We start from the raw sequence: 26,909 nt of genomic DNA on the forward strand, positions 1-26,909 counted from the left end.
AGGTGAGGTTGTCAGCATGAGTGTAGGGTTATTGCAATTTTATTCAGGGTGATGTATCCCAAGCTTTGAAATTGGTCACGTTTTGAGAGAGTTATGATGAAAACAAGCTCTGTATAGTTTTTTTTAAAAACACAGGGTATAAAAATAGAACATTTTCTTATTTTTTTTATTTTGCAATACAAAACCATCCCTCTAGTCCATCTTTTTCCACTGACCATTTAGTCCTAATATTTGCTTCATATGAGACATTCCTTAAACTTTCAATTTCCTAAGGCAGGGCTTCCCAAACTGCGCGTTGTGACCTCAACAAGATCATGCACGTCACATCTGGGTCACAACCAGGTCCAGAAGTAAATAGGTGCAGTGTGATGTGGCTCAGCGGGGTCATGGCATAAAAAGATTGGTAAACCCTGTCCTAAGAAGTTGCCAGAGAATGTAGTAAAAGCAGTTAGCTTAGCAGGGTTTAAAAAAAGATTTGGCTGGCTTCCTGAAGGAAAAGTCCACAGACCATTATTAAAATGGACTTGGAGAAAATCCACTGCTTATTTCTAAGATAATCAGCATAACATGTATTGTACTTTTTTTGGGATCTTGCCAGGTACTTGTGACCTGGATTGGCCACTGTTGGAAACAGGATGCTGGGCTTGATGGACCTTCGGTCTGTCCCATTATGGCAATACCTATGTACTTATGACTTTATCAAATGCTTTCTGAAAATCCAACTACAGATACAGCTAAATTTTACATAGAACGTAAAAATCAGAATTGAAACATCCAGGTCTGTAATTCTGGTAGTATTTTAGAAACAGATCAGCTAACGTGGAGCCTATTGCAAATTACATGCAGGACCGGCTACTTGCGATGGATGCAAACATTTTACAATTGCCAACAGAGGCAACTAGACAACATGCAGGTGTAAGCGTTGGCACCTCAAGTTGATATTTCAGAACCTAGATGTGTATGTGTGGCCATTTTGGAAACCTACACTTCTAAATGCTCCAAATTAAAGAGAGAGACCACAATCATTCCACACAATCAAATTTTTTGAGGGGGGATACTGTGATTTTAAGCGGGCAACATCCACTAATCTCTCCTGTACAGTGCTGCCCAAATGAGCACTTCTACAAAACCTATAGGTACCAGGAGCAGCTGTAAATTCTGGTGATCATAGACATACATTCCCTTTATGAAATGGGGAACACGTATATTTTTTGTCCCGCCCAAATCGTACCTGCTCACCATATACATCCTGTTCATTCAGTAGCCTAGTGGTTAGTGCAGTGGGCTGAGAACTTGGGGAACTGGGTTCAATTCCCACTGTAGCTCCTTGTGACCCAAAGAGGGGCATAATCGAAAGGGACGCCCACATTTTGCTGAGGACATCCTCGCAAAATGTCCCGATGGCGGGGCGGGGAAACCTGTATTATCGAAACAAGATGGACGTCCATCTTTCATTTTGATAATACGGTTGGGGACACCCAAATCTTGAAATTTAGGTCATCCTTAGATGGTCGTCCCTAGACTTGGTTGTTTCTGATTTTCGGTGATAATGGAAACCAAGGACGCCCATCTCAGAAATGACAAAATCCAAGCCCTTTGGTCGTGGGAGGAGCCAGCATTCGTAGTGTACTGGTTCCCCTGACATGCCAGGTCACCAACCGGGCACCCTAGGGGGCACTGCAGTGGACTTCACAAATTGCTCCCAGGTACATAGCTCCCTTACCTTGTGAGCTGAGCCCCCCAAAAAACCTCTCAAACCCACTACCATAGCCCTTACAAGTGAAGGAGGGCACCTAGATGTGGGTACAGTGGATTTGTGGTGGGTTTTGGAGGGCTCACATTTACCACCACAAGTGTAACAGGTAGGGGGGGGATGGGCCTGGGTCCACCTGCCCGAAGTGCACTGCACCCATTAAAACTGCTCCAGGTACCTGCATACTGCTGCGATGGACCTGAGTATGACATTTGAGGCTGGCATAGAGGCTGGCACGACATATTTTTAAAGATGTTTTTTTGAGGGTGGGAGGGGGTTAGTGACCACTGGGGGAGTAAGGGGAGGTCATCCCCAATTCTCTCCGGTGGTCATCTGGTCATTTCGGGCACCTTTTTTGTGCCTTGGTTGTAAGAAAAACACAACCAGGTAAAGTCGTCCAAGTGTTAGGCACGCCCAAGTCCCGCCTTCGCTACACCTCCGACATGCCCCCGGGAACTTTGGCCGTCCCTGTGACGGAAAGCAGTTGGGGACGTCCAAAATCGGCTTTCGATTACACCGATTTGGGCGACCCTGTGAGAAGGATGTCCATCTTCCGATTTGTGTCGAAAGATGGGCGTCCTTCTCTTTCGAAAATGAGCCTGTAAGTGTCATTTAACCCTCCATTGCTCCAGGTACAAAAACGTACCCCCTTGTTTACAAAGTTGCACTAGCGGCTGGTGGTGTGCTTCTGCCGACACAGCCCATTCACTTTGAATGGGCTGTGTTGGCGTTGCTGCACAGCTTTGTAAACAGGGGGAGTTAGATTGTGAGCCTACTACGGACAGAGAAAGTACCTGCATATACCCCTGGATTCTATATATTGTAACTTCCATGTGGAAATCAAAGTGTATTATTTAAGAATGCGCGTAACTTACTGTAATTGGATGTTAACAAACAATTACCAGCACTAATTGGCATTAAGATTTACATGCATAACTCGCTTGTAAGTGTATTCTGTAACATGGTGCGCTTAAATTCTAAGTTGCAAAGTTGAAAAGGGGGGATGGAAGTTTCTAAAATCTATGTGCATTGTTATAGAATACACCTGCTCTGCACCTAATTTAGGCATCGGAATTTATGCCAAGTAAAACATGACATAAATGGCCGTGACTAAATTTGGTCGCGTGGAGAAGCGCACGGCGTATTCTATATACCGTGTGGAAGTTTAAGTCTATTCTATAAAATTTAGGCGTACTCTACAGAATACCCCTAAGTGTATTTTTTTCCGCGTGGAATTTTCAGGCACTATATATAGAATCTAGCCCATAATGTGTACACTGCTGCTACAGAAATGATAAGTAGTCAGTGGCGTACCAAGGGGGGGGGGGGGGCGGTGGGTGCGGTCCGCCCCGGGTGCCAGTGTGTGGGGGATGCTCCGCTCCCGCCGCCTCCCGTGGCCGTTTCCGCAGCGCCGCACATTTAAAAAACCGGCGAAGCAGCGTTGCAGGCAGCGCCTCGTGCCCTGCTTGTAAAAAAAAAAAAAAAAATCAAATATCCTTCCTCCTTCTCCTCCTCGTCTTGACGTCGACTCGGGCCTTCCAATCATTGGAAGGCCCGAGTCGACGTCAAGACGAGGAGAAGGAAGGAGATTTGATTTTTTTTTTTACAAGCAGGGCACAAGGCGCTGCCTGCGACGCTGCTTCGCCGGTTTTAACGGGACTGAGGTGGGGAAGGAGAGGGGCGAAAGGGACTCGGGTGGGGGTGTTCAGAGGGGAGAAGGGGACTGGGGTGGGGTCTCAGACAGGGGAGGGGAGAAGGGGACTGGGGTGGGGATCTCAGAGGGGAGAAGGGGACTGGGGTGGGGAGAAGGGGACTGGGGTGGGGGTCTCAGACGGGGGAAGGGGAGGGGAGAAGGGGACTGGGGTGGGGATCTCAGACGGGAGGGGGAGGGGAGAAGGGGACTGGGGTGGGGATCTCAGAGGGGAGAAGGGGACTGGGGTGGGGGTGTTCAGAGGGGAAAAGGGGAGGGGAGAAGGGGACTGGGGTGGGGATCTCAGACAGGGGAGGGGAGAAGGGGACTGGGGTGGGGATCTCAGAGGGGATAAGGGGACTGGGGTGGGGATCTCAGAGGGGAGAAGGGATGGGGAGGGGAGAAGGGGACTGGGGTGGGGGTGTTCAGAGGAGAGAAGGGGACTGGGGTGGGGGTCTCAGACAGGGGAGGGGAGAAGGGGACTGTGGTGGGGGTCTCAGACAGGAGAAGGGGGCTGGAACTGGGGGCTGAAAAAAGGGGCAGAGAGAGAGAGGGGACAGATCCTAGATGGAAGGGGGAGTGAGAGGGAGGGCAGACCCTGATGGATGGGAGAGGGAGGGCAAATGGTGGATTGAAGGGGCAGAGAGAAAGGGCAGACAGTGGATGGCAGAAAGAGAGTGAAGACAGATGCTGGATGGAAGGAAGACGGTGAAAAGAAGATGAGGAATGCAGAAACCAGAGACAACAAACTGTAAATAAAATATATTTTTTTATTTTTTTTGCTTTAGGATAAAGTTTTGTAGATGTGTTAAATGTTTATAATAGAACATGTAAATAAGGTAATCTTTTTATTGGACTAATTTTAATACATTTTGACTAACTTTCGGAGAACAAAACCCCCTTCCTCAGGTCAGGATAGGATACTGTAACAGCACTATACTGTACTGACCCAAGGACGGAGGTTTTGGCCTCTGAAAGCTAAATGTATTAGTCCAATAAAATGGTATTATTTTACTTTCTATATTTGTTTTATTTCTATTTGTTAATTTGTAAAGTGGTGATTGGTACTTGTTAGTTTTTTTCAAATTTACATCTGCTGTCTTTATGTTTTGCACAGTACTAGGGGACAGTTTCTGTTTCTGTGGTGTTGCATTGTATGCAGAGTCTGGCATTGACTGTGCAGGATCGACGATCTGTACTATTCTGTCTGGTTTCATTTTACAATAGGTGAATTGATGTTCTAGTGCTCACTGTAGTGTTTAAGATGCTTTCCTTTTCCTTGTGTGACTCGTAGAAATGACTGCTTATGGTATGGTAGAATTGCTCTATAGGTCCTGAGTGTTTTGTATTCTCGGCATGCCTAGTACTGGATTTGGGGGGGGGGGGGAGGGTGTTAAAAAATGACCGGCCCCGGGTGTCAACTACCCTAGGTACGCCACTGTAAGTAGTAGTAGATAATTTTTAAAGGCTTTTTTTATCAATGCAAAAATTTTTACATGCAAAACATGCTTCATACAATTATACGCCAACTGACTCCCTCGTGTGTTTCTTATTCTTTATCTACTTGAAAAAGGTTTTATTATTAGCTTTTGCCTCATTGGCAAGTCTCTCCACAGTTTCTCTCATGATCTGTTTTATTAATGTTTTACATCTTATCTGTCACTATTGTGGGTTTTCCTATTTTCCTTATTTGGTTCTGCTATTTTTTAAAGGATGTATTTTTGACTTTAACAGCCTCGTCCGCAGTACAGATGGTTGTTTTTCCTTTGACTTAATTTGTGGCGTACATTTTATCTGAGCTTCCAAGATTCCAAGATGTTATTCGTAACCATTTTTCACACTTTATGTAGACTTTGCAAACAGCATGCACTAAACTGATATAATGGCATGAAATTAAATTTCATTAGTGTTTTTCTTATTGTTTCAGATAGGAAATGTACAAAATAAAGCAGGAAATGTTCATGTTTTCATGTCTTTTTGAAATGGCAGTATTTACCTCAGATATCGCCACCTTACAAAAATAAGCACCTCTCTTTCCAAGTATTTGTTCCAAAGGCTTGGTGAGAAACATTGACAGAGCTAGTGGATAAAATCAGAAGCTGAATTTGAACTCAAGACAGGTTGATAAGTATACCTTTCTTTTCCAAGTCATAGAGGCGCTGCTGCCAGAAACTTCTGAATGGGGATATCCCAGTTCCTGGCCCAATCAAGATGCATGGTTTGGAAGGGTTGTCAGGTAGCTGGAAATTACTTGCACTAAAAATCACAGAAAATTCACCCAATTAAACATGAATTTTCGACATCAATAACAATGGTTGAAATGTGGAAGGGGGAGGAGATGAGGAGGGGGAGGGGAGAAAATATTGAAGGAGACAATTGATAGATTCTTTAGCTTTGCTTGTTATAATGAGACATAAGGTTATAAATTGAATATGTCGATTCATATGTATGTTGTTTCCAACATCGCCAATAAAAAATTGTTGAAACATAAACATGAATTTCTGTACTGTAATATCAAAGTTAACTAGCTACATAAGTACATAAGTACATAAGTAATGCCATACTGGGAAAAGACCAAGGGTCCATCAAGCCCAGCATCCTGTCCACGACAGCGGCCAATCCAGGCCAAGGGCACCAGGCAAGCTTCCCAAACGTACAAACATTCTATACATGTTATTCCTGGAATTTTGGAGTTTTCCAAGTCCGTTTAGTAGCGGTTTATGGACTTGTCCTTTAGGAAACCGTCCAACCCCTTTTTAAACTCTACTAAGCTAACCGCCTTCACCACTTTCTCCGGCAACGAATTCCAGAGTTTAATTACACGTTGGGTGAAGAAAAAGTTTCTCCGATTTGTTTTAAATTTACTACAATGTAGTTTCATCACATACCCCCTAGTCCTAGTATTTTTGGAAAGCGTGAACAGACGCTTCACATCCACCTGTTCCACTCCACTCATTATTTTATATACCTCTATCATGTCTCCCCTCAGCCGTCTCTTCTCCAAGCTGAATAGCCCTAGCCTCCTTAGTCTTTCTTCATAGGGAAGTCGTCCCATCCCCGCTATCATTTTAGTCGCCCTTCGCTGCACCTTTTCCAATTCTACTATATCTTTCTTGAGATGCGGCGACCAGAATTGAACACAATACTCAAGGTGCGGTCGCACCATGGAGCGATACAACGGCATTATAACATCCTCACACCTGTTTTCCATACCTTTCCTAATAATACCCAACATTCTATTCGCTTTCTTAGCCGCAGCAGCACACTGAGCAGAAGGTTTCAGTGTGTTATCGACGACGACACCCAGATCCCTAGCTAAATTAATGTATACATTACAGGTAAGCAGTGACACTTGTCACAGTGTCTACTTTGATATAGACTGTATACAGATTCATTTGGTCAGTATAAATCAGATCTGGAGAAAATCCCTGAGCCTTCTTCTCATTATCACCCTCACACATGATTAATTCTTATAGGAACTTATCTACTCACCTACGCACAAAACAAGGGACCATCTCATTAAGTTTCATTGTGTTCAGCCATGTACTACAAACCCCATGATGCAATGGACCTTGGCCACCTGGCAAAACAAAATATCCAAAACATGAGTTTGTTTCATAGAAAACTGTAACACATTTATTATTGAGCTCCTTTAATATATTTCTTAGTGGCGTGAGCAAGGAGCTATTAATGAGAATAGCAGAACGCTGTTAATCATAAGATAAGATACTTATTTGATCCAGTGATTTGGTCAGTTATACATGAGACCAGACATGTGAATTCATATCCTACTTTCCCCTCAAAACTCTGTATCACAGAGGGTCAGATTTACAAATCAGGTGACATCTCATTAAAATTCAAAATGCGTTAAAATAGGAATTTTTTTTCCTGAACGCACATGGATTCTCTACCATTTTTAACACGAAAGAACAATTCTAGAAAAGATTCAGAAGTAAGAATGAGAAACCAAAAAGTCTTGATTCCATAAATCTTTACACTCAAATTAGCTCTGATTTCCAAACAATTCCTTAACAAGGTCCTTAATTAGAGTAGGTGAGCGGATTCAAATACTGATGGATGAAGAATCAAGCTGTTTCTATTGTATGAACTGATTTTGAAGCAAAGGTGTAACATACTGAACAGGTTACTGCCAAAAAAACTCTGGGATAAAGTTACTCAAAGGTCCAAGTTGCAGGAAAGTTACAAAAAAAATGTCTTTTGGGACAATTCTACAAGCTGGTATCTAGAGGAAAGCACCACTTAGCCTTACTGGGTCAGACCAATGGTCCATCTAGCCCAGTATCCTGCTTCCAGAAATGGCCAATCCAGGTCACAAGTACCTGCGCGTCAAAGGCACTGCTGAATGACAGTTGGGCGCCTGCATGCACGAGGCATTATTCAACAGGGTAGCACCTAACTGCAAGGAGGATGTACATATGGGCAGGTCTCCCAGTTACATCTCTAGGGGATCAAAATTTCAAAGTGACTTAACTGGCCAGAAATGGCTCCTGGCTATTTGAATCGTTTGTGCTGGGCTATCCGGGGATATTCAATGGCGCTTAACCGGTTAATGCCGCTGATCACTAAACTCAAAGCAGACTATTTTGTGGGCGGTCCACGGGCAGAGTCGGCACTTATGCAGTTAAATGCTGATATTCAGCATACTGCACTGACTTCCCATTAAGGAACGAGTAGCCTTCAAGGTTTGCACCTTAATTCACAGGATAATTTTCGGAGAAGTTCCAGAATATATGCTTGAACGGATTGATTTCCCACCTAGAAATAGATCCAGAATCTCACGATCCTACTTGAATTTACACTACCTAGATTGTAACAATCTCAAGTACAAATCTATGCATGCCTCCAACGTTACTTTTATGGGCACACAACTATGGAATGCCTTACCCAAATCAGTAAAATCTACCCAGAACTACCTAAATTTTAGAAAACTATTGAAGTCCGTACCGTTCAAAAAAGCTTCTTCTCCAGGTTCAACATAATTCAGTTTAACTTTTAGTCTTAACAAGGTTCAAGAACTCTAATTACCTTTATTATCTTTATATATTGTTGTTTTAGAGGATATTTACTACAAAACTATCTACTGTATAATTGTACCTTATGCACTGTAGCCTTCCTACAGACTAGTGTAAGCCACATTGAGCCTGCAATTAGTGGGAAAATGTGGGATATCAATGTAATAAATAAATAAATATTAGACCACATAAAACACAGTCCTATTTTTATGTGGCGTATATCGCACTTAGGGTTCCTTTTACAAAGCCATGGTGAAAAGTGGCCTGTGGTAGCGTTTGAGCATCTTTTGGACACATGCTGGGCCACTTTCTAGCGCGGCTGGGGAAAAGGCCATTTTTTAATGGGCTGGGAAATGGGTGTGTGCAAAGATTAAAACTAGCACGCGTCTATTTACGGCCTGAGCCCTTACCGCCAGCCACTGACCTAGCGGTAAGGGCTCAGATGCTATCTGCGTGGTAACCACGCAGCGAGTGCAGGATTCAGGGTGTGCCAAACTTGGATTTACCGCTGGGTGCATGCGCAGTAGTGCCGATTTGGCGTGCGCTACCCGCGTGTTAGCCCTCCCAGGGCTATGTAAAAGGGCCCCTGAATCGCACAAGACATAGCCAGCTGCATAAACCTGGATATCCAATGCTGGTGCCTGCACATGGCCTGGCATTGAATATCTGAAAATGATGTAACAGGAAGATTTAAAAAACGCTTATCACCACTGCTTGAATGTCTACCCTTAGTTTATAGAATAACTATAAATGATGAGCATCACTTAGACTAATTTAATACAGTTTTGACTAGCTTTTTGCTGAACCTTCTTCCTCAGGTCAGGATCCATAATTGAAATTTAAAAACATTTCAACAAAGTCTTGAGGGGAAAGGTGGGGGTGGGTACAGGGCTAAGAAACAGGGAGAGACTGATGGGTGATCAGAAGGTGACAAAGCAGAATGCATTTATCACCTTCTGATCACCCATCCATCTCTTTCTGTTTCTTACCCCCTCCCACACTACCCTTAAGAGTTTCAGTGGAATGCCTTTATGATTCACTTCTGTTTTCTAATATTGTCATTTCGTGCTCATACTGTCCTGACCTGCGGGAGAAGGTTCTAGCCTTTGGGGTCCTTTTACTAAGGTGAGCTGAAAAATGGCCTACGGTAGTGTAGGTGCGAGTTTTGGGCGCACGCAGATACATTTTTCAGCGCACCTGTAAAAAGTGGATAATGTCCTTTATTTTTATGGATATTTCTTGCTTATTATTTTTTGTATGATATTTTTCATGATATAAATCTTTAATGATACCGTTTCTCTTTTTTTACTATTGTCACTCTTATTTTTACTTTATCTTTGTTTTAAGTTTGTTTTATTTACACATTGTTCGATGTTTTTATCTGTAGAGTCCTGATGCAGGCCGCCAGGCCGAAACACAACGTTGTGTCGAGTCATTTCTAAGGAAACATTAATAAACTGTGTTGATTTGATTATTATTTGTTGGGTCCCAGTTCTTTGGACAAGCCTGGTTTACTTTTCCCACTTCTTTTATCTCTGTTTGCTGCCCCGTGGGATCTATTGAGTTCTCCACGTACGTGGATCCTCTTTGGTTAAAAATTACTGCAGGAGCCACGTGGTAGCAGGGTGGTAACTCTATTTTGGCGCGTGTAGGCGCTTACACTGCTTAGTGAAAGGGCCCCTTTGAAAGCTAGTCAGAAAATATATTAAGCTAGTCCAATAAAAAAGATTTTTTTGTTCTGTTTTATTTCCATTTATTAACCTTTAAAGTGGCGACCACACTACTTTATCCATTACCCTACAGAAATCTCTTTGAAAACCACCCCTTTCAGGAACCTACATTAGCGGATTGCAAACAGGGCAATTGCCCTAGGACCCCATACTACAGGGGGCCCCAAGCCTGCCTCATGCTGAAGAAGGCCTAGGTTGAAGGCCAACTTTGGGTCCCCTTCCCCAGTTTCTGCCCTGGGCCCCTGAATGTCTAATACCAGCCCTGCCTGCTGCATGCCAGTTAATGTAACACTAGCTGCTGCTATTCCCAGCATATGTGCTCATGTCACCAAAAACAGCCACAAGAAAAGATGAAGCTCCTAGTGTTTCATTGTGCTACATCTAATACTGTACATTTTAGTTTAAAGAGCCAGTGGAAGCATGTATTACCCTTTGTCTTATAATTGACCACTGCCACAGTCAGGTGGATCTCACCAGGGTGCATGTCTGGTGAGGAGCTGATGGAGTAATATCTGGGTTTCTGGGCCGGCAGCTGCGTCAGTAAGAACGTGGTTGAGACCTCAATAGATGGGAACTCCTGCAGAACCTCCAGTATGGTTGGGCTGTTGAAAGACTTCCATCTGTTGTACTCCTCTGAGCTCTAAAATCAAACCCCCGTACAATTAATGTTACTAGTAAATGGAGAATATTGCTGGGTATAAGGCCTATATACTAAGCCATAACAGTGAAGCCTTTTTCTGATCCCTCACACAATTTCTAATAATGAAGGCAAGTTTTAAAATCATCTATTCGTGTACATTTACCCAAGTAAAAGAAAATGGCCTACTTTGTATCTGGATGGAAGTAAATGCATCGTTTGCAAATGCACATGCTTTTACCCGTATTTCAGAGATGCATTCCTGAGATAGAGAGGCAAGGGAAGCAAGTACATGCCGAATTCTGCATTTCCCAAACTATGGGGCCCTTTTACTGAGCTACGGTAAAAATGGCCCTGCGCTAGCGGAGGGGGCCATTTTCGCCACTCGCTGAGGCCCTTTTTACTGCATTGGGTAAAATGGCCATGCGGTCAGATTGCACTTACCGTGCGGCCATGTGGAGGGGAGCACTGACCACCACCCATTGATGTGGTGGTAAGGGCTGCCATGCTAACCCGGTAGTAACCTGGCACAGCGCTGCCCGTTTACTTCCGGGTAACTTCTGCAGTAAAAAAATAGGGTCCTATTGTCCCTAGTGCCAGAAACGCTGAGGTTGGGAACTACCACCAGAGCCTGCGTCGGGTCAACAGTAGGGCTTACTGCTGCTTAGTAAAAACAGTGGCGATTCTAGGTCGGCTGCCACCCGGGGTGGATCACCACTGCGCACCCGCCCCCCCCCCCCCCCCCCGGGTGCAGCGGGGTCCGTCCCCCCAGGGTGCAGCATGACACCCCCCTCCCCGGCACATCAAGCCCCCCCCCCCCCCCACGGGTGCATTCTTGGTTGCTGGAGGGTGCAGAGAGCAGCCGCGCGCCTGTCGGCTCCACTGGCTCTCTCTGCCCCGGAACAGGAAGTAACCCTCTGCCCCGGAACAGGAAGTAACCTGTTCCGGGGCAGAGGGCGCAGGGAACAAGCGGAGCCGACAGGTGTGCGGCTGCTCTCTGCACCCTCCAGCAGCGTGCACCCGGGCTGGTCTGCCCCCACCGCTCCGCCCTTGGTACGCCACTGAGTAAAAGGCATTGTTTTGGTCAGAAAAAGTACCTACAGAGAAAAATACCAGGTGCAAATCTCTGTAGGGCACTTTTTCTTTGGGGTAAAATTCACTGGTAAAAAAAAGTCCCTTCCTGCAAAGTTTTGAAAATGACCCTATACACGCTCACGTTTTGACCCAAACCTTGAAAATTGATCTTGTTTATTTTTTTTTTTAATTGCTTCTTTTCCTTTTTCACTGCAGCTCAACAAATTCCAGACAAACAGTGGTGTGAGAGCTTCCCAGGCCTGCAATTCGAGCTGGGGGAGGACAGTTAAACGTCATTCCCTAGTTTGCTTGAGTTTTACCAATGCCACTTTCACTTTTCTCATTTTGAGCTGGGTTTTCCACCCAGTAATTACTTGCATATTGTTGCTTTGTTCATTTCTCAATGATAAATGAACAGCATGACAATCTTTTTTGCCTTTCAACTATTTTTAGTATGACAATTAAATGGTGACTCATTATTCATTTACCCTTTCCACAGCAATTAAAAACAAAAGTGTGGAAATAGTATGGAAGATACATTAGCAACTGATTCATATTGAGCTAAGGGATGTCCTTACGTGGCACAAAGTATGGAGTCTATTTTTGTCGCTTTCGTCTGTTGCCAGAAGGGAGAGCTTTTTCAGCAGCAGCTGAGTGGGCGGAGTGGTGAGATCCAGGAAGTATGTCAGAGCCTGAAATAGCGAGCAGGGTGGAAGTTTCTTGTCAGCTGCCCAGTAATTACCTGCATATTAAAGGTACAGCAGAAATCCTTTAGCAACACTTTCTGAAAAAAGATAAAAGTTACTTTGGCTTAAGTTTGCCACCTTCGCCCAGGTCAACTAAAGACTGCTCTGGTCCTGATTTTGCCCAGTTGAATGCAGGGATATGTAGTTCTGATTTCCCTATGGACATCAATGTTAAAATCGGAACTAGAAATCGATGCGTACAACATTGCATATCCAGGCCTGCATGTTCAGTTGGCCTAGGGGTGTGTTAGCAATCCTACTGTAGCTTCCTCGTCCCAGAAGGCCCTGCAAGCTCTACTATTACCCGTGGCCGAATACCTCGAGCCTGCAGTTCACCTCTGAGCTCGGAGACACTTAAACTAACCTCGCCTCCAAAGTCCTAGACCATGGAAATACGTTGACTGTTAGTTAAAGTCTGCTTAGATTTACAACATATTCTTACCAGTATGTGCCATGCATGGGCATGCTGCTTAACACTCTAGTACTCTGACAAGTCTAACCTCTGGAGGGCAGAATTCTTGAAATTGCTGATCTGGGTTCCAGTCCCAGCTTTGTCAGTCACTCTATGGCTGTGTTGCAATAGACTTAAGCTACGTTTCAGTCTATCTGGGACTGCCAATGAAAATGCTTTGGTGGAAAAAAAAATGATCTTTCAATAGAAAGTCAGGTCTGGATGCTGTTAGTGTAGTAGCATCCCCTGCAGGCCATTGAGAATAAGCCTGAGAGGAGAATTCACTCCAGTTCTCAGATTCCAAAGTGTCCAAGTTGCCCTGAAATGAGGCGGGGGGGGGGGGGGGGGAAGCTCTATAAAGAGGGCAATAGATTTAACACTAAAAGCAATTTTTGCCACAATGTAGAGGCTAGTAAGACCGAAAAACTAATTAGTCCCCTAAGAGGCAAAGCTTTAACTGTCTCTAGGTCTCTCATGAAATTTTATGGATTCCAAAAAGTTAATATTGAGTGAATTCAACTGTGCCTTTTTAGTTATTTTTGTATACACAGAGTATAGTAGTCCCCCTTAACTGACGTTTCCTAAAATTGTTTCATGTTTTAAACATTTTTTATTCTGCTTTCATGCAAAATGGATCACCGTAGAACACACATAATAAAATCACAAACTACTACTACTACTACTATTTAGCATTTCTATAGCGCTACAAGGCGTACGCAGCGCTGCACAAACATAGAAGAAAGACAGTCCCTGCTCAAAGAGCTTACAATCTAATAGACAAAAAATAAAAAATAAGCAAATCAAATCAATTAATGTGAACGGGAAGGACGAGAGGAGGGTAGGTGGAGGCGAGTGGTTACAAGTGGTTACGAGTCAAAAGCAATGTTAAAGAGGTGGGCTTTCAGTCTAGATTTAAAAGTGGCCAAGGATGGGGCAAGACGTAGGGGCTCAGGAAGTTTATTCCAGGCGTAGGGTGCAGCGAGACAGAAGGCGCGAAGTCTGGAGTTGGCAGTAGTGGAGAAGGGAACAGATAAGAAGGATTTATCCATGGAGCGGAGTGCACGGGAAGGGGTGTAGGGAAGGACGAGTGTGGAGAGATACTGGGGAGCAGCAGAGTGAGTACATTTATAGGTTAGTAGAAGAAGTTTGAACAGGATGCGAAAACGGATAGGGAGCCAGTGAAGGGTCTTGAGGAGAGGGGTAGTATGAGTAAAGCGACCCTGGCGGAAGACGAGACGGGCAGCAGAGTTTTGAACCGACTGGAGAGGGGAGAGGTGACTAAGTGGGAGGCCAGCAAGAAGCAGATTGCAGTAGTCTAAACGAGAGGTGACAAGGGTGTGGATGAGGGTTTTGGTAGAGTGCTCGGAAAGAAAGGGGCGGATTTTACGGATGTTGTAAAGAAAGAAACGACAGGTCTTGGCGGTCTGCTGGATATGAGCAGAGAAGGAGAGAGAAGAGTCAAAGATTACCCCAAGGTTTCGAGCTGAGGAGACAAACAGCACACAAACATATAACAATTGTGCAATCCACCCCTCATCCACCCCACCCTGCCAAGAAGGCCCCTCACCCATGAAACACAAACTTCAAAGCTATCAGAAGGCTGCTGTTCATCCTGCCACACTCTTTTAAGTGGGCAAGTATCAGGAAAAAAGATAACCCTTTAGATCAGGGCTGGGCAATCTTTTTACATGGAGGGCAGAATGAACGTCAGCACTATCCTTAGGGAGCCACACACATAAAATCCCTACACACATATAAAATTGCCCCCACATAATTATCACCTTCCACATAAAATCTCCCCCACATAAAGTTCTTTCACCCACATATGGTTTCCTTCATATCTCTTCTTCCCTATCTCCTTTCCCTACCCCCATGGTCTCCAGAATTTCTCTCCTTCCTTCCCGCCCAATGGTTTCCTGCATCTATCTCCTTCCTATCCCTCCCCCATCCACCTGCCCTACAATCCATGTGCCCAGTTTGCCTTTCTCCTCCATGTCCCACAATTCATGTGTCCCGGTACCCTGCTCTCTTCCTTGCCCCACAATTCAGGAGTCCCAGTACCCCGTTCTGTTCCTTGCCCCACAATTCAGGAGTCCCAGTACCCCGTTCTGTTCCTTGCCCCTCAGTCCATGTGCCATGGTTCCTCTTTCTCTTCCCTGTCCCACAATCCATGTGCCCCAGTTCCCCAAATCATATTTACCCCACAATCCATGTGCTTCGTTTCCCCTCTCTCTTCTCTGCCTCACAATCCATGTACCCCAGTTCCTTTCTCTCCTCCTTGCCCCCACAATCCATGTACCCTGGTTCCTCTCTCTGTTCCTTGCCCCACAATCCATGCGCGCTAGTTCCCCTTTTTATCTCCCCTCCACCCCCGATCCCAACATTTCTCCTTATCTCTCTTTCTCTCACTCACCGCTAGCAGATCTCTCAGCTTGCTCAATACCGGTGATTAACTTTGGAGAAAGAAGCCTTGGAACCACGTGTGTGAAAGTCCTGTTGGTCCAGCCCCCTCTGACAAGTTCTATGCATGCTGCGTATGTGTCAGTAGGGGCTGGACCTGAACCTTCTCGCATGTGATGTCAAGGCTCCTCAGCCCCAAAGTTAATTACCGGTACTGAGCGAGCTGTGCCAGATACTTTTCTTCATCCCGTGGGACTGGAAGATCTGCTTGTGGGCTGCATAAAATCAGTTGTTGGGCATAGGTTGCCCACCCCTGCTTTAGAGGTTTCTTAACCAGCATCATGTCTGTCATCCGACTCAGAAAGAGTGGTAGCTAATTCTATATCACAGGTCCTGTAAGACAGAAGGACAGGAGTACCTTCGAGTCTCCCTAGCCAAATTAGGAATAGATAAGAGTGACGCCTCCTCTGACCACAAAAAGCTTCAGGAAACATTATGAGTTGGTTCCTGTACTAATACAATGTTCTATAAAATCACAGAAACAGAGAAAAATGTAGGCAGATAAAGTCATCTACTCTCCCTATTACTCTCTTAGAGATCTTATGTACTTGTCCCAATCTCTCTTGAATTCAGATACTGTTTTCGTCTCCACCACTTCCAGCAGGAGGCTGTTCCACGTATTCACCACCATTTCATGAAGAAGTATTTCCTCAGGCTACATCTAAGTCTAACTCATTTCATCTTCATCCTAGGCCCCCTCATACCAGGAACTTCCTTTCAACTGAAAGAGACTCGCCTCATGTGTATTTATGCTGTGTAGCCATTTAAATGTCTCTATCATATCTCCCCTCTCCCATCTTTCTTCCAAAGTCTACATATTGAGATCTTTAAGACTGTCCCCATACACTTTATGACGAAGACCACTGATCATTTTAGAAGCCGCCCTCTGGACTGAGTCAATCCTGTTTATATCTTTTTGAAGGTGTGTCTCCAGAATTGTATACAATATTCTAAATGAGGTCTCACCAGAGTCTTATACAAGGGCGTCATCACCTCCTTTTTCAGAGTAATAGGAGGTGAAATAACAAGAAAAGAATTGGTTCTCACCCTGCTCGCTGAATGTCTCCAGGCGGATGTTTTGATGGCTGGGAGGTGCATCCTTAAGATATTTAATGAGGTCATTGACTAAGGCTGGCTGATTTCCAGGGAATATTCCCACATGTTCGCCTGGCAGATACTGCAGCTGTAGCTTATTCTCACAGGAAAGTTTGACAAGGATCGTAGCACGGCTGGAAAGAAAATCAAGCCACACAAGAGGTTGAATTACATGGTCAGGATTTCCCTTTGGCTGCTGGCAGAGCAATAGCATAAGCCAAAAAGTAATAATGGAATAATTTCAATGGTGCCTGTATATAAAAAACACTCTCACAACAAATCTGAGGGATTTCAAGCTAAATTCGTGGCTAGGGTTTTCAGATCCTTTAGGACAGAACATATATTTCTTTATTTGTATTACTAGCCGTTGAGCCCGTAAAAATGGGCTGGTATTGGGGTTTCCTTCCTTCCCCCTCCCTCCCCGCGAGGTCGCCACCGCTACCGTTCCCCCCCCCCCCCCCCCCCCCGGAGTCGCCGCCATCCCTCTACCCGGCCTGGGCCCTCTCTCTCTCTGCTACTAAACTTACACATCCATTCGCCGGAACGCAGCACGCACATCAGCTGAGCTGCCGTCGGCCCTTCCTTCTCTGCCTGTGTCCCGCCCTCCTGTGACGTAACGTCAGCGAGGGCGGGACACAGGCAGGGAAGGAAGGCCGACGGCAGCTCAGCTGATGTGCGTGCTGCGTTCCAGCGAATGGATGTGTAAGTTTAGTAGCGGAGAGAGGGCCGGGGCCGGATGGGAGGGGGGGGGGAACGGTAGCGGCGACCTCGGGTGGGCGGGTGGGGGGGAGCGGTATCAACCTCGGCGGTGCAGTTTCCCTCTCTGTCCCGCCCTCGTCATTACGTATTGACGCGGGGCGGGACAGAGAAGGAAGTCTCTACTGCGCATTTGCGAGTGAGTCGGTCACTCGCCGTTTATATGTTTGATAGGTTGAGCCAGGCCTGAACTGGCCCCCTGTGTACATGTGGACTTGTTTTGATTTCCCTACCTGAAGCATGACTACACATTCATGCAAACCAAATCCAGTCCTTAAGGACCACAAGAAGGTCATGTTGGAGGATATCCATATGGCCTGTGTGCCACCTTTCAGGACCGAAGTGCACCCCTGATGAAAAACTGAGGACTGGTTCAACCTGTCTCCAACTACTTGTAATCCTTTGATCAATTGTTATATACTTTTATAGATTTCATACAAGACCAGTTTTGCTGGAGAGGGGTATGGCCCTGAATCTGTGTAGTGCATTGTGATATTGAAGATGCAATGTAAAGGGATCTTGGGCTCCTCCCTTCCACCTGAGCACCATGTTGGATTAGACTGAGGCACAGAACCATTAGATTCCCTATTAATTTGACGTGTGCAGGAGATATTTAGAAGTATAAGAAAATGGTATAGTTTGTTTGAGCATCCCTTTTGGAGGGGGTTTGCCAGAATGGGTTCTGCTGTTAACAGTATAGAGCAAGGGGAGCCCACACCTCCAGGGGGTACGCAAAGAGGTCAAACAGGGTGTGGAGAAGGGTGTTGATATCTGAGGCAATTTATGCAAACTTTCTAGACAGAGTGAGGGCAGGTATTGGTAGAATAACTGTGTGCTGCTGTAATTTTAGTGACATTAGCAGTTAGCACTGTTCACGGCTAACAGCGACATATGTAACCGTCAGTAGTCACTGGTAGACATGTGGTTTACAAGAGCGTGTGAGGGTTTCATTATTCAGTTAAAGGGGTGCGAGAAGTGGAAAGGTGAGGAGTGTGTGCAGTAGGGGGAGAGGCAAATTAAAGAGCATACGTGGGATAATGGGAAACACAAGGAAAAGGTTAAAAACAAATAAAATGGAGGGGAGGGAGAAAGCTAATCAATGCCCATCTGAAGAAAGCAGTGGTGTAGCCAAGGATGGGCCCAGGTGGGTGCAGGCCCACCCAGCAGTAATCTTTGTGGCTTGCGGAGCTCCTCAAGCCCCATCTCTCAGCTCTTCTCCCCCGAAGGTGTTCCGGCATCTCTCAACTCAACTCTCAACTCAACTCATCTCTCAACCCCAGGCCCACCCAAAATTGGATGTCTCTTCCTTGCCCCACAATTCATGTGTCCTAGTGCCCCGCTCTCTTCCTTGCCCCTCAATCCGACTATGTCCCTGAAGAAAGGAGGAAAACATTCTCCCTCTGCCACTAATATGAATTTCCTATCCCTTGCCCCTCGCCAAACAAAGTAGGCAAACTATGTCTAGGATGCCCTGTTATAGACTTGCCCTTCACAAGACACCATACATTAAAAAATGTAAAAAAAAATCACTAAGGAAATCAATAACGTTTCTACATTGAGACTTTGTGACCAATAACTGTACTACACTGAAATTTAAGACAAGCCAGAAACTATTTTACAACACTCCTTATGACTGAATAATCCAGTGTTCAGCCACCTTGCTCAAGACCGACATCCCCTCATGAATAAGAAAAGGGTTTTTTGTACTGTAAATGAGGTACATACCTGGATTTTATACTGTGCAGGTTTTGTCTAAATGTGATTTTCATTGGAACAACATTCCTTGAATGTATGTTGGCGAGCGCTGTAAAAGTAAGTACAGTCTAGTTAATATGCTAATTAATGTTCACTTGACAGTGTTTTCAGAGAAACTTCCACTCTTATTTATTGTCTCTGTACGATAACGGCACTAATCATTCTCTACATCCAGCTGGTTTTGACATCTGGTAGATCCAAGAAGCTATTAAGGCCTGCCATTGTTGAAAGTACAATTCCAACTGAAAGAAGCACGGCCATATTCTCTCAGTCGAATGTTGGTTGAATATTGCATTGCATTTAGAAAAATTCAAATGTTAATTTTTGTGATATTTGCAGTTTTTTCTAACTTATGCTAGCCGAGAGCACCCGCAGGACAAAAGCAATGGCACGTATTCCCTCTAGTCTCATTGTACCTTTACTGAGTCCAAACGACCTCCGCATTAAAACGGATTCTTCTGTTCCAACTATTTAGAGCACAGATCCCAAATCCAGTCTTCAGGGTCCACAAACCACTCTAATTTTCAAGATAACCCTCCACCGTGTGCATATAAACTCCATGAATATTCATTGCAAAGAATCTTAAAAGTCCAACTGAGCTGTGGTCCTTGAGAAATGGATTTAGGGATCCCTGGCTTAGAGAACCCAAATATGGATTCACCCCTAGTACCTGGTGTGGAGAGATGGTCTCTTACAAAGCGCATATTCCCTCGGATTCTATTTAGGGCGTCCAAAGTTGGGTTTGGAGCCCAGATGGCTGCATAAACGAATTAGTCAATTGGGTGCTAATAACCAACTATTGATGTTAATTGGTTCTAATTGGCAGTAATTTGGGTTTGTGCGCAAATCGGCCTATGTGCTATTCAATAATGCTGCACACCCAAATTTGGGGAGGGGCATGGACAGGTGAGGGGTGTTCCAAATCTTTAGGTGCACTGTTATACAATACCAGAGTTATGCGCCTAACTTGTGCGCAGTGGTGGGCTGGAGCAGGCTCTCACGGGCTTGCAAGAGCCGTTTGTTAAGTTTTTAAGTTTTTAAGAATTTTGGAAGCCGGTTGTTAAAGTAGCCCCCACCCCTCCCCATGGCTACTTTAAGAACTAGCTCCCAAAATGTGGGCATGGGCTCCCTCCTGCATTCTCTATTACTTAGCTGGCAGGGATGCCGAACCCTGCGCCCCAAGTAAATAGACTGCTGCTGCTTCCCGCTCCTTTTAGGCTGAGACTTCTCTTGCATGCCAGAGAAGTCCCAGCATGCGGCTCAGAGCCAGAAACAAGCTGCGGGGAGTGATGGCAGTCCACTTATTGGCTGGTGGGGCTCGGCATCCGTGCCAGCAAAGGTATGCCTAGCGTGTCCACACAAGGGGTGGGGGGAGAGGCATGTGTTGCCCCCACCAGTCCACCCCTACCCCTCCCCAAATTTCAGGTGGCTATGCCCGGAGAACCCGTTGTTAAAAATTTACTATCACCACCTCTGCTTGTGCGCCAGGATTTATACTAGGTTTCAGAGGTATAAGTCCTCGCACCCACAGTTGGGCTTGGAAATCCACTCTTAAGTGCTACTTTATAAAGGGGACTCAGCCATTAATCTGGCCCTACATTTACTCATATAGATTATAAATTGTCTATGAAAATGGGAAGGACATTTTTCCTCGCATACCCCTGTAAATGTTTGGTCCATTTTGCAAACACTAAATATTCTTTTTTTGTACCAGAACAGTTGAAATCTTTTCTAGATAATAAACAACTGAGATAATATAAGAATTATGTGAAGCCACCACATAATAAATTAAGTTAATCCACAAATAATTCTTCTCAAGTTTTGACTATGTCCTCGAATACTGGTCTAAGGAAACATTGAATATTATGTTATGAATAATAATGTATGATATTTTCTTTTTTTTCTCTTATTGGTTTATATTTAACGCTGTATTTCTGTACAAGTAGAATGCTTGTTAAAATATACAATTAATACATAGATTTAAACATAAGTTGTCTAGGGCAGGGGGGGCTCAGTGCAAGATGTCATTTATTGCAAATCACCCTGCTTAAAGGTGCTGTATGCATTGTACATTAATGAGAATCTGCAGCATATCTTTCCTGGCAAACAAACGGATGCACTCCACAATAGATTGAAATTCATGGATGCAAATCAGCTGGGTTTTCAGTGTCCCTAATCAATATGCATGCATCCATACTATCTCAGCTGTATGCACACCAATCTCATACATATTTTATTTATAACCTGCCAATTAAGCAAGCGAGGAACAAGAAACACACATAATAAAAAAGCAGCAATTAAGGAGCTCCCGAAAACCTAACCTATTTATTGCACCTGAGAACCATCAGTGAGTACCACAGCTGCAAAACAGCACCCGCTTCTCATTGTTTCTATCGTGCAACTAAGGGGTCCTTTTATTAAGGCGTGCTAACAGATTTAGCACATGCTAAATGATAAGATGCTTATTATATTCCTATGGGCATCTTATCATTTAGCACGCCTTAGAAAAAGGACCCCTAAATGAGCACACAGCCTATAATTATGGTACTAAAAATTTAGAACAATACAAACAACCATAATTCGCTAAACCCAGACTAGATGCAAGAAGGGACTGCAGATTTTTTTTCCATTTTGTTGATTGGGTTTTTCGTTTTACCATGTTAAAAGATTTTAATGTGCACTAAACGGTCTTAGCATGAGCTAATGCTTTAGAGAATGTTAAAACTAGTCAACTCACATGAGAATGAAACAAAATTTTATTTGCTTTTCTGTCACCTGACTTTGAACACGGCACATCACTCTTGTTGTTTCTGTGTCATTTTCAAACAAAAGCACATCCCTCAGCCCCGGGGATTCTGAATTTTTCCTGCTTAAAAACTCCCTGCATGTAAGCCGGGAGAATCTACTGGCCATTTCTCCAATGCCAGTCTTGTCATCACTGCTGTAAGGGTGGTGGATATATGGAATGCCCTCCCGCAGGAGGTGGTAGAGATGAACACGATAATGGAATTCAAACATGCGTGGGATAAACACAAAGGAATCCTGTTTAGAAGGAATGGATCCACGGAATCTTAGCTTGTTGGGCAGACTGGATGGACCGTACAGGTCTTTATCTGCCGTCATTTACCATGTTACTATATATTCCACTCTAGCGCCCCCTTTCAAGGAAACTAAGAATGGCCCTTTACTGGCAACCTTTTTGTTTAGCTTTTAAAACACAAGAATCTCTCTTCCCAACAATAAACACTGAAATTATTGTTTTTAAAAATCTGGGACCATTTTTAATCAACATAGTTCATTTTTATATTTAGAACTATATACTGCTGCTTTTTATAAATATGGGAATGGGACTTGATATATTGCCTTTTGGTGGTTTTTGCAACTACATTCAAGGTGGTTTGCATAGTATATACAGGTACTTATTTGTACCTGGGGCAATGTGAGTTAAGTGATTTACCCAGAATCACAAGCAGCTGCAGTGGGAATCAAACCCAGTTCTCCAGGATCAAAGTCTACTGCACTAACCACTAGGCTACTCCTCCACTCTTATATTTCACCCCCTTGCAAATCTATGAACTGATGATACATATTTTAAATAGATGATTGAACCTTTTTGAAGTTTGCATAATTCTTTCATTTAACTGGATTCTTGAGGTTCTCCCCCCACCCAGGGGCGTAGCCACGGGTGGGCCTGGGCCCACCCTCTTTGGCCTCAGGCCCACCCAGCAACGGTGCATGCTGCAGGCCTTCTTTCCCTCGGGCCCTCCCTCCCCTTCGGGCAGCGCCGCAGTCTACCTGAACAGGAAAGCTGCACGGCACCGGGTCGTCCTGCCGCTACGCTGCTGCCCTCTGCTCCAGTCATCATCATTCTGGCACAGAGTTCTTCTGCTGCTTATCTGCAGCGGATCCGCGCGCTGCCAGGGCTGTATGCTGCTGCGACTGCTTCCTCTGCACTGGCCCCGCCTTCTTGAAGAGGCGGAAGGCGGGGCCAGCGCAGAGGAAGCAGTCGCAGCAGCATACAGCCCTGGCAGCGCGCAGATCCGCTGCAGATAAGCAGCAGAAGAACTCTGTGCCAGAATGATGATGACTGGAGCGGAGGGCAGCAGCGTAGCAGCAAGACGACCCGGTGCCGTGCAGCTTTCCTGTACAGGTAGACTGCGGCGCTGCCCGAAGGGGAGGGAGGGCCCGAGGGAAAGAAGGCCTACAGCATGCATGTCATTGAGTGGTGTCTGGGGAAAGGGAGGGAAAAAAAACCTGCAGCATGCTGGCGGGTGGTAGGTTTGTTGTGTGTGTGTGCTGGTGGGGGGGGGGGGGGTCAGGGAGAGACAGGAGCACTGTTGGGATGAGGGAGTGAGACAGATAGGGGGAGGGATGGAGAGATGCTGCAAGGGAAAAGAGAGGGAGAATGGTTGGGTATGGGTGGGATGGGGAGAGGGAGGGAAAGGGCATGAGAGAAAAAAAACGTGTTGGACATGAAAGTGGAAGGGAGGGAGAGATGAGAGGGGAAATGTTGAACATGGCATTGAGGTGAGGGAAAGGAAGGATGGAGAGATGGTGGGAGGGGGAGAGAGATGTTAAACCAGGGGCTCAAGGCAGGGAGCGGGAGAAAAGTTGGACATGAAGAAGGTGGAGAAGAGGAGAGGAAAGGAGAGATGCACAAGCGGGGGAGGGGAGAAAGAGGGAAGATGGATCCAGGAAGAGAAGATAGACAATGGATGGTAGGGAAGAGAAAGGGAAAATGCTGGACAATGGGGGAGGGGAGAGGGAACAGGAAGATGCTGGTGGTGGGAGGTAAAAGGTATAGGGAAATAGGCTATGAGGGCGAGGAGGGTAGAAAGAGGGAACAGATGCTTGGCTGGGAGGGGGGGAGAGAGAAAATTTTGTGCCCACCCACATTGTGCTCAGGCCTACCCAAAATTGGCTGTCTGGCTACGCCACTGCCCCCCACCCCCTGCATCTGACCCCCAATAAGGTTCCTACTTTTGAGTAAAATGTTGTTTGAGCACAGGAATAGAATCAGTCACAGTACAAAAAAGAAGGAAAGATAGTTTGGAAGAAATACCTTTGATCAAGTCCAGGCTCTGAGTTTCATTCTCTATCCGGTAACTCGCTGGGTTCCAGATTCCATGTGAAGTGTAAGAGTTTGGTAACTGAATGCTGTCTTGGTCGCGGATGTCAAAAACATCACAGGCAGTCTTAAAGAGGAATATTAATCAATCCGATTATTTCCAGTTTTAGTAGTGTTTTTGTTTGCTGTTTTGCATATTATTGTTTTATTAAACAATGAAACACATTTTCCAAGAAAATATAAGAGATAGTTCACAGTACTAATTAAATAATAGTATTTTATTTCATCACATACAGCGGGGGGTGGGCAACCTCAGTTCTCGAGGGCCGCAATCCAGTCTGGTTTTCAGGATTTCCTCAATGAATATGCATGAGATCTGTTTGCATACAATGGAGGCAGAGTATGCAGAGAGATCTCATGCATATTTATTGAGAAAATCCTGAAAACCCGACTGGGTTGCGACCCTCGAGGAGCGAGTTTGCCCACCCCTGACATACTCTAATGTTAAGTACATAAGTACATAAGTAGTGCCATACTGGGAAAGACCAAAGGTCCATCTAGCCCAGCATCCTGTCACCGACAGTGGCCAATCCAGGTCAAGGGCACCTGGCACGCTCCCCAAACGTAAAAACATTCCAGACAAGTTATACCTAAAAATGAGGAATTTTTCCAGTCCATTTAATAGCGGTCTATGGACTTGTCCTTTAGGAATCTATCTAACCCCTTTTTAAACTCCGTCAAGCTAACCGCCCGTACCACGTTCTCCGGCAATGAATTCCAGAGTCTAATTACACGTTGGGTGAAGAAAAATTTTCTCCGATTCGTTTTAAATTTACCACACTGTAGCTTCAACTCATGCCCTCTAGTCCTAGTATTTTTGGATAGCGTGAACAGTCGCTTCACATCCACCCGATCCATTCCACTCATTATTTTATACACTTCTATCATATCTCCCCTCAGCCGTCTCTTCTCCAAGCTGAAAAGCCCTAGCCTTCTCAGCCTCTCTTCATAGGAAAGTCGTCCCATCCCCACTATCATTTTCGTCGCCCTTCGCTGTACCTTTTCCAATTCTACTATATCTTTTTTGAGATACGGAGACCAGTACTGAACACAATACTCCAGCTGCGGTCGCACCATGGAGCGATACAACGGCATTATAACATCCGCACACCTGGACTCCATACCCTTCCTAATAACACCCAACATTCTATTCGCTTTCCTAGCCGCAGCAGCACACTGAGCAGAAGGTTTCAGCGTATCATCGACGACGACACCCAGATCCCTTTCTTGATCCGTAACTCCTAACGCGGAACCTTGCAAGACGTAGCTATAATTCGGGTTCCTCTTACCCACATGCATCACTTTGCACTTGTCAACATTGAACTTCATCTGCCACTTGCACGCCCATTCTCCCAGTCTCGCAAGGTCCTCCTGTAATCGTTCACATTCCTCCTGCGACTTGACGACCCTGAATAATTTTGTGTCATCGGCGAATTTAATTACCTCACTAGTTATTCCCATCTCTAGGTCATTTATAAATACATTAAAAAGCAACGGACCCAGCACAGACCCCTGCGGGACCCCACTAACTACCCTCCTCCACTGAGAATACTGGCCACGCAATCCTACTCTCTGCTTCCTATCTTTCAACCAGTTCTTAATCCATAATAATACCCTACCTCCGATTCCATGACTCTGCAATTTCTTCAGGAGTCTTTCGTGCGGCACTTTGTCAAACGCCTTCTGAAAATCCAGATATACAATATCAACCGGCTCCCCATTGTCCACATGTTTGCTTACCCCCTCAAAAAAATGCATTAGATTGGTGAGGCAAGACTTCCCTTCACTAAATCCGTGCTGACTTTGTCTCATCAGTCCATGTTTTTGTATATGCTCTGCAATTTTATTCTTAATAATAGCCTCCACCATCTTGCCCGGCACCGACGTCAGACTCACCGGTCTATAATTTCCCGGATCTCCTCTGGAACCTTTCTTAAAAATCGGAGTAACATTGGCTACCCTCCAGTCTTCCGGTATTACACTCGATTTTAGGGACAGATTGCATATTTCTAACAGTAGCTCCGCAAGTTCATTTTTTAGTTCTATTAATACTCTGGGATGAATACCATCAGGTCCCGGTGATTTACTACTCTTCAGCTTGCTGAACTGACCCATTACATCCTCCAAGGTTACAGAGAATTTGTTTAGTTTCTCTGACTCCCCCGCTTCAAATATTCTTTCCGGCACCGGTGTCCCCCCCAAATCCTCCTCGGTGAAGACCGAAGCAAAGAATTCATTTAATTTCTCCGCTACGGCTTTGTCCTCCTTGATCGCCCCTTTAACACCATTTTCGTCCAGCGGCCCAACCGACTCTTTGGCCGGTTTCCTGCTTTTAATGTATCTAAAAACTTTTTACTATGTATTTTTGCTTCCAACGCTAATTTCTTCTCAAAGTCCTTTTTTGCCCTCCTTATCTCCGCTTTGCATTTGGCTTGGCATTCCTTATGATCTATCCTGTTACTTTCAGTTGGTTCTCTTCTCCACTTTCTGAAGGATTGTTTTTTGGCTCTAATGATTTCCTTTATCTTACTGTTTAGCCACGCCGGCTGACGTTTAGTCTTTTTTCCCTTTTTTCTAATACGTGGAATATATTTGTCCTGA

General features: G+C 45.0%; 1 protein-coding gene across 1 annotated transcript in view; it reads right to left on the reverse strand.

Moving 5' to 3' along the window:
- Positions 1 to 26,909, reverse strand: part of NOS2 (nitric oxide synthase 2) — a 115,751-nt gene that overhangs the window by 11,224 nt on the left and 77,618 nt on the right. The window contains exons 17-23 of the mRNA XM_030222499.1: positions 24,243 to 24,375; positions 19,151 to 19,229; positions 16,622 to 16,803; positions 12,496 to 12,659; positions 10,636 to 10,846; positions 6,936 to 7,023; positions 5,578 to 5,699 (exon numbers count right to left, since the gene is read on the reverse strand). Of these exons, the coding sequence (XP_030078359.1) occupies positions 5,578 to 5,699; positions 6,936 to 7,023; positions 10,636 to 10,846; positions 12,496 to 12,659; positions 16,622 to 16,803; positions 19,151 to 19,229; positions 24,243 to 24,375 (979 nt within the window). The remainder of the gene's footprint in view (positions 1 to 5,577; positions 5,700 to 6,935; positions 7,024 to 10,635; positions 10,847 to 12,495; positions 12,660 to 16,621; positions 16,804 to 19,150; positions 19,230 to 24,242; positions 24,376 to 26,909) is intronic.

Source organism: Microcaecilia unicolor, chromosome 13 (assembly GCF_901765095.1).
Source record: "Microcaecilia unicolor chromosome 13, aMicUni1.1, whole genome shotgun sequence".
In the NCBI taxonomy this organism is placed as follows: Eukaryota; Metazoa; Chordata; class Amphibia; order Gymnophiona; family Siphonopidae; genus Microcaecilia; species Microcaecilia unicolor.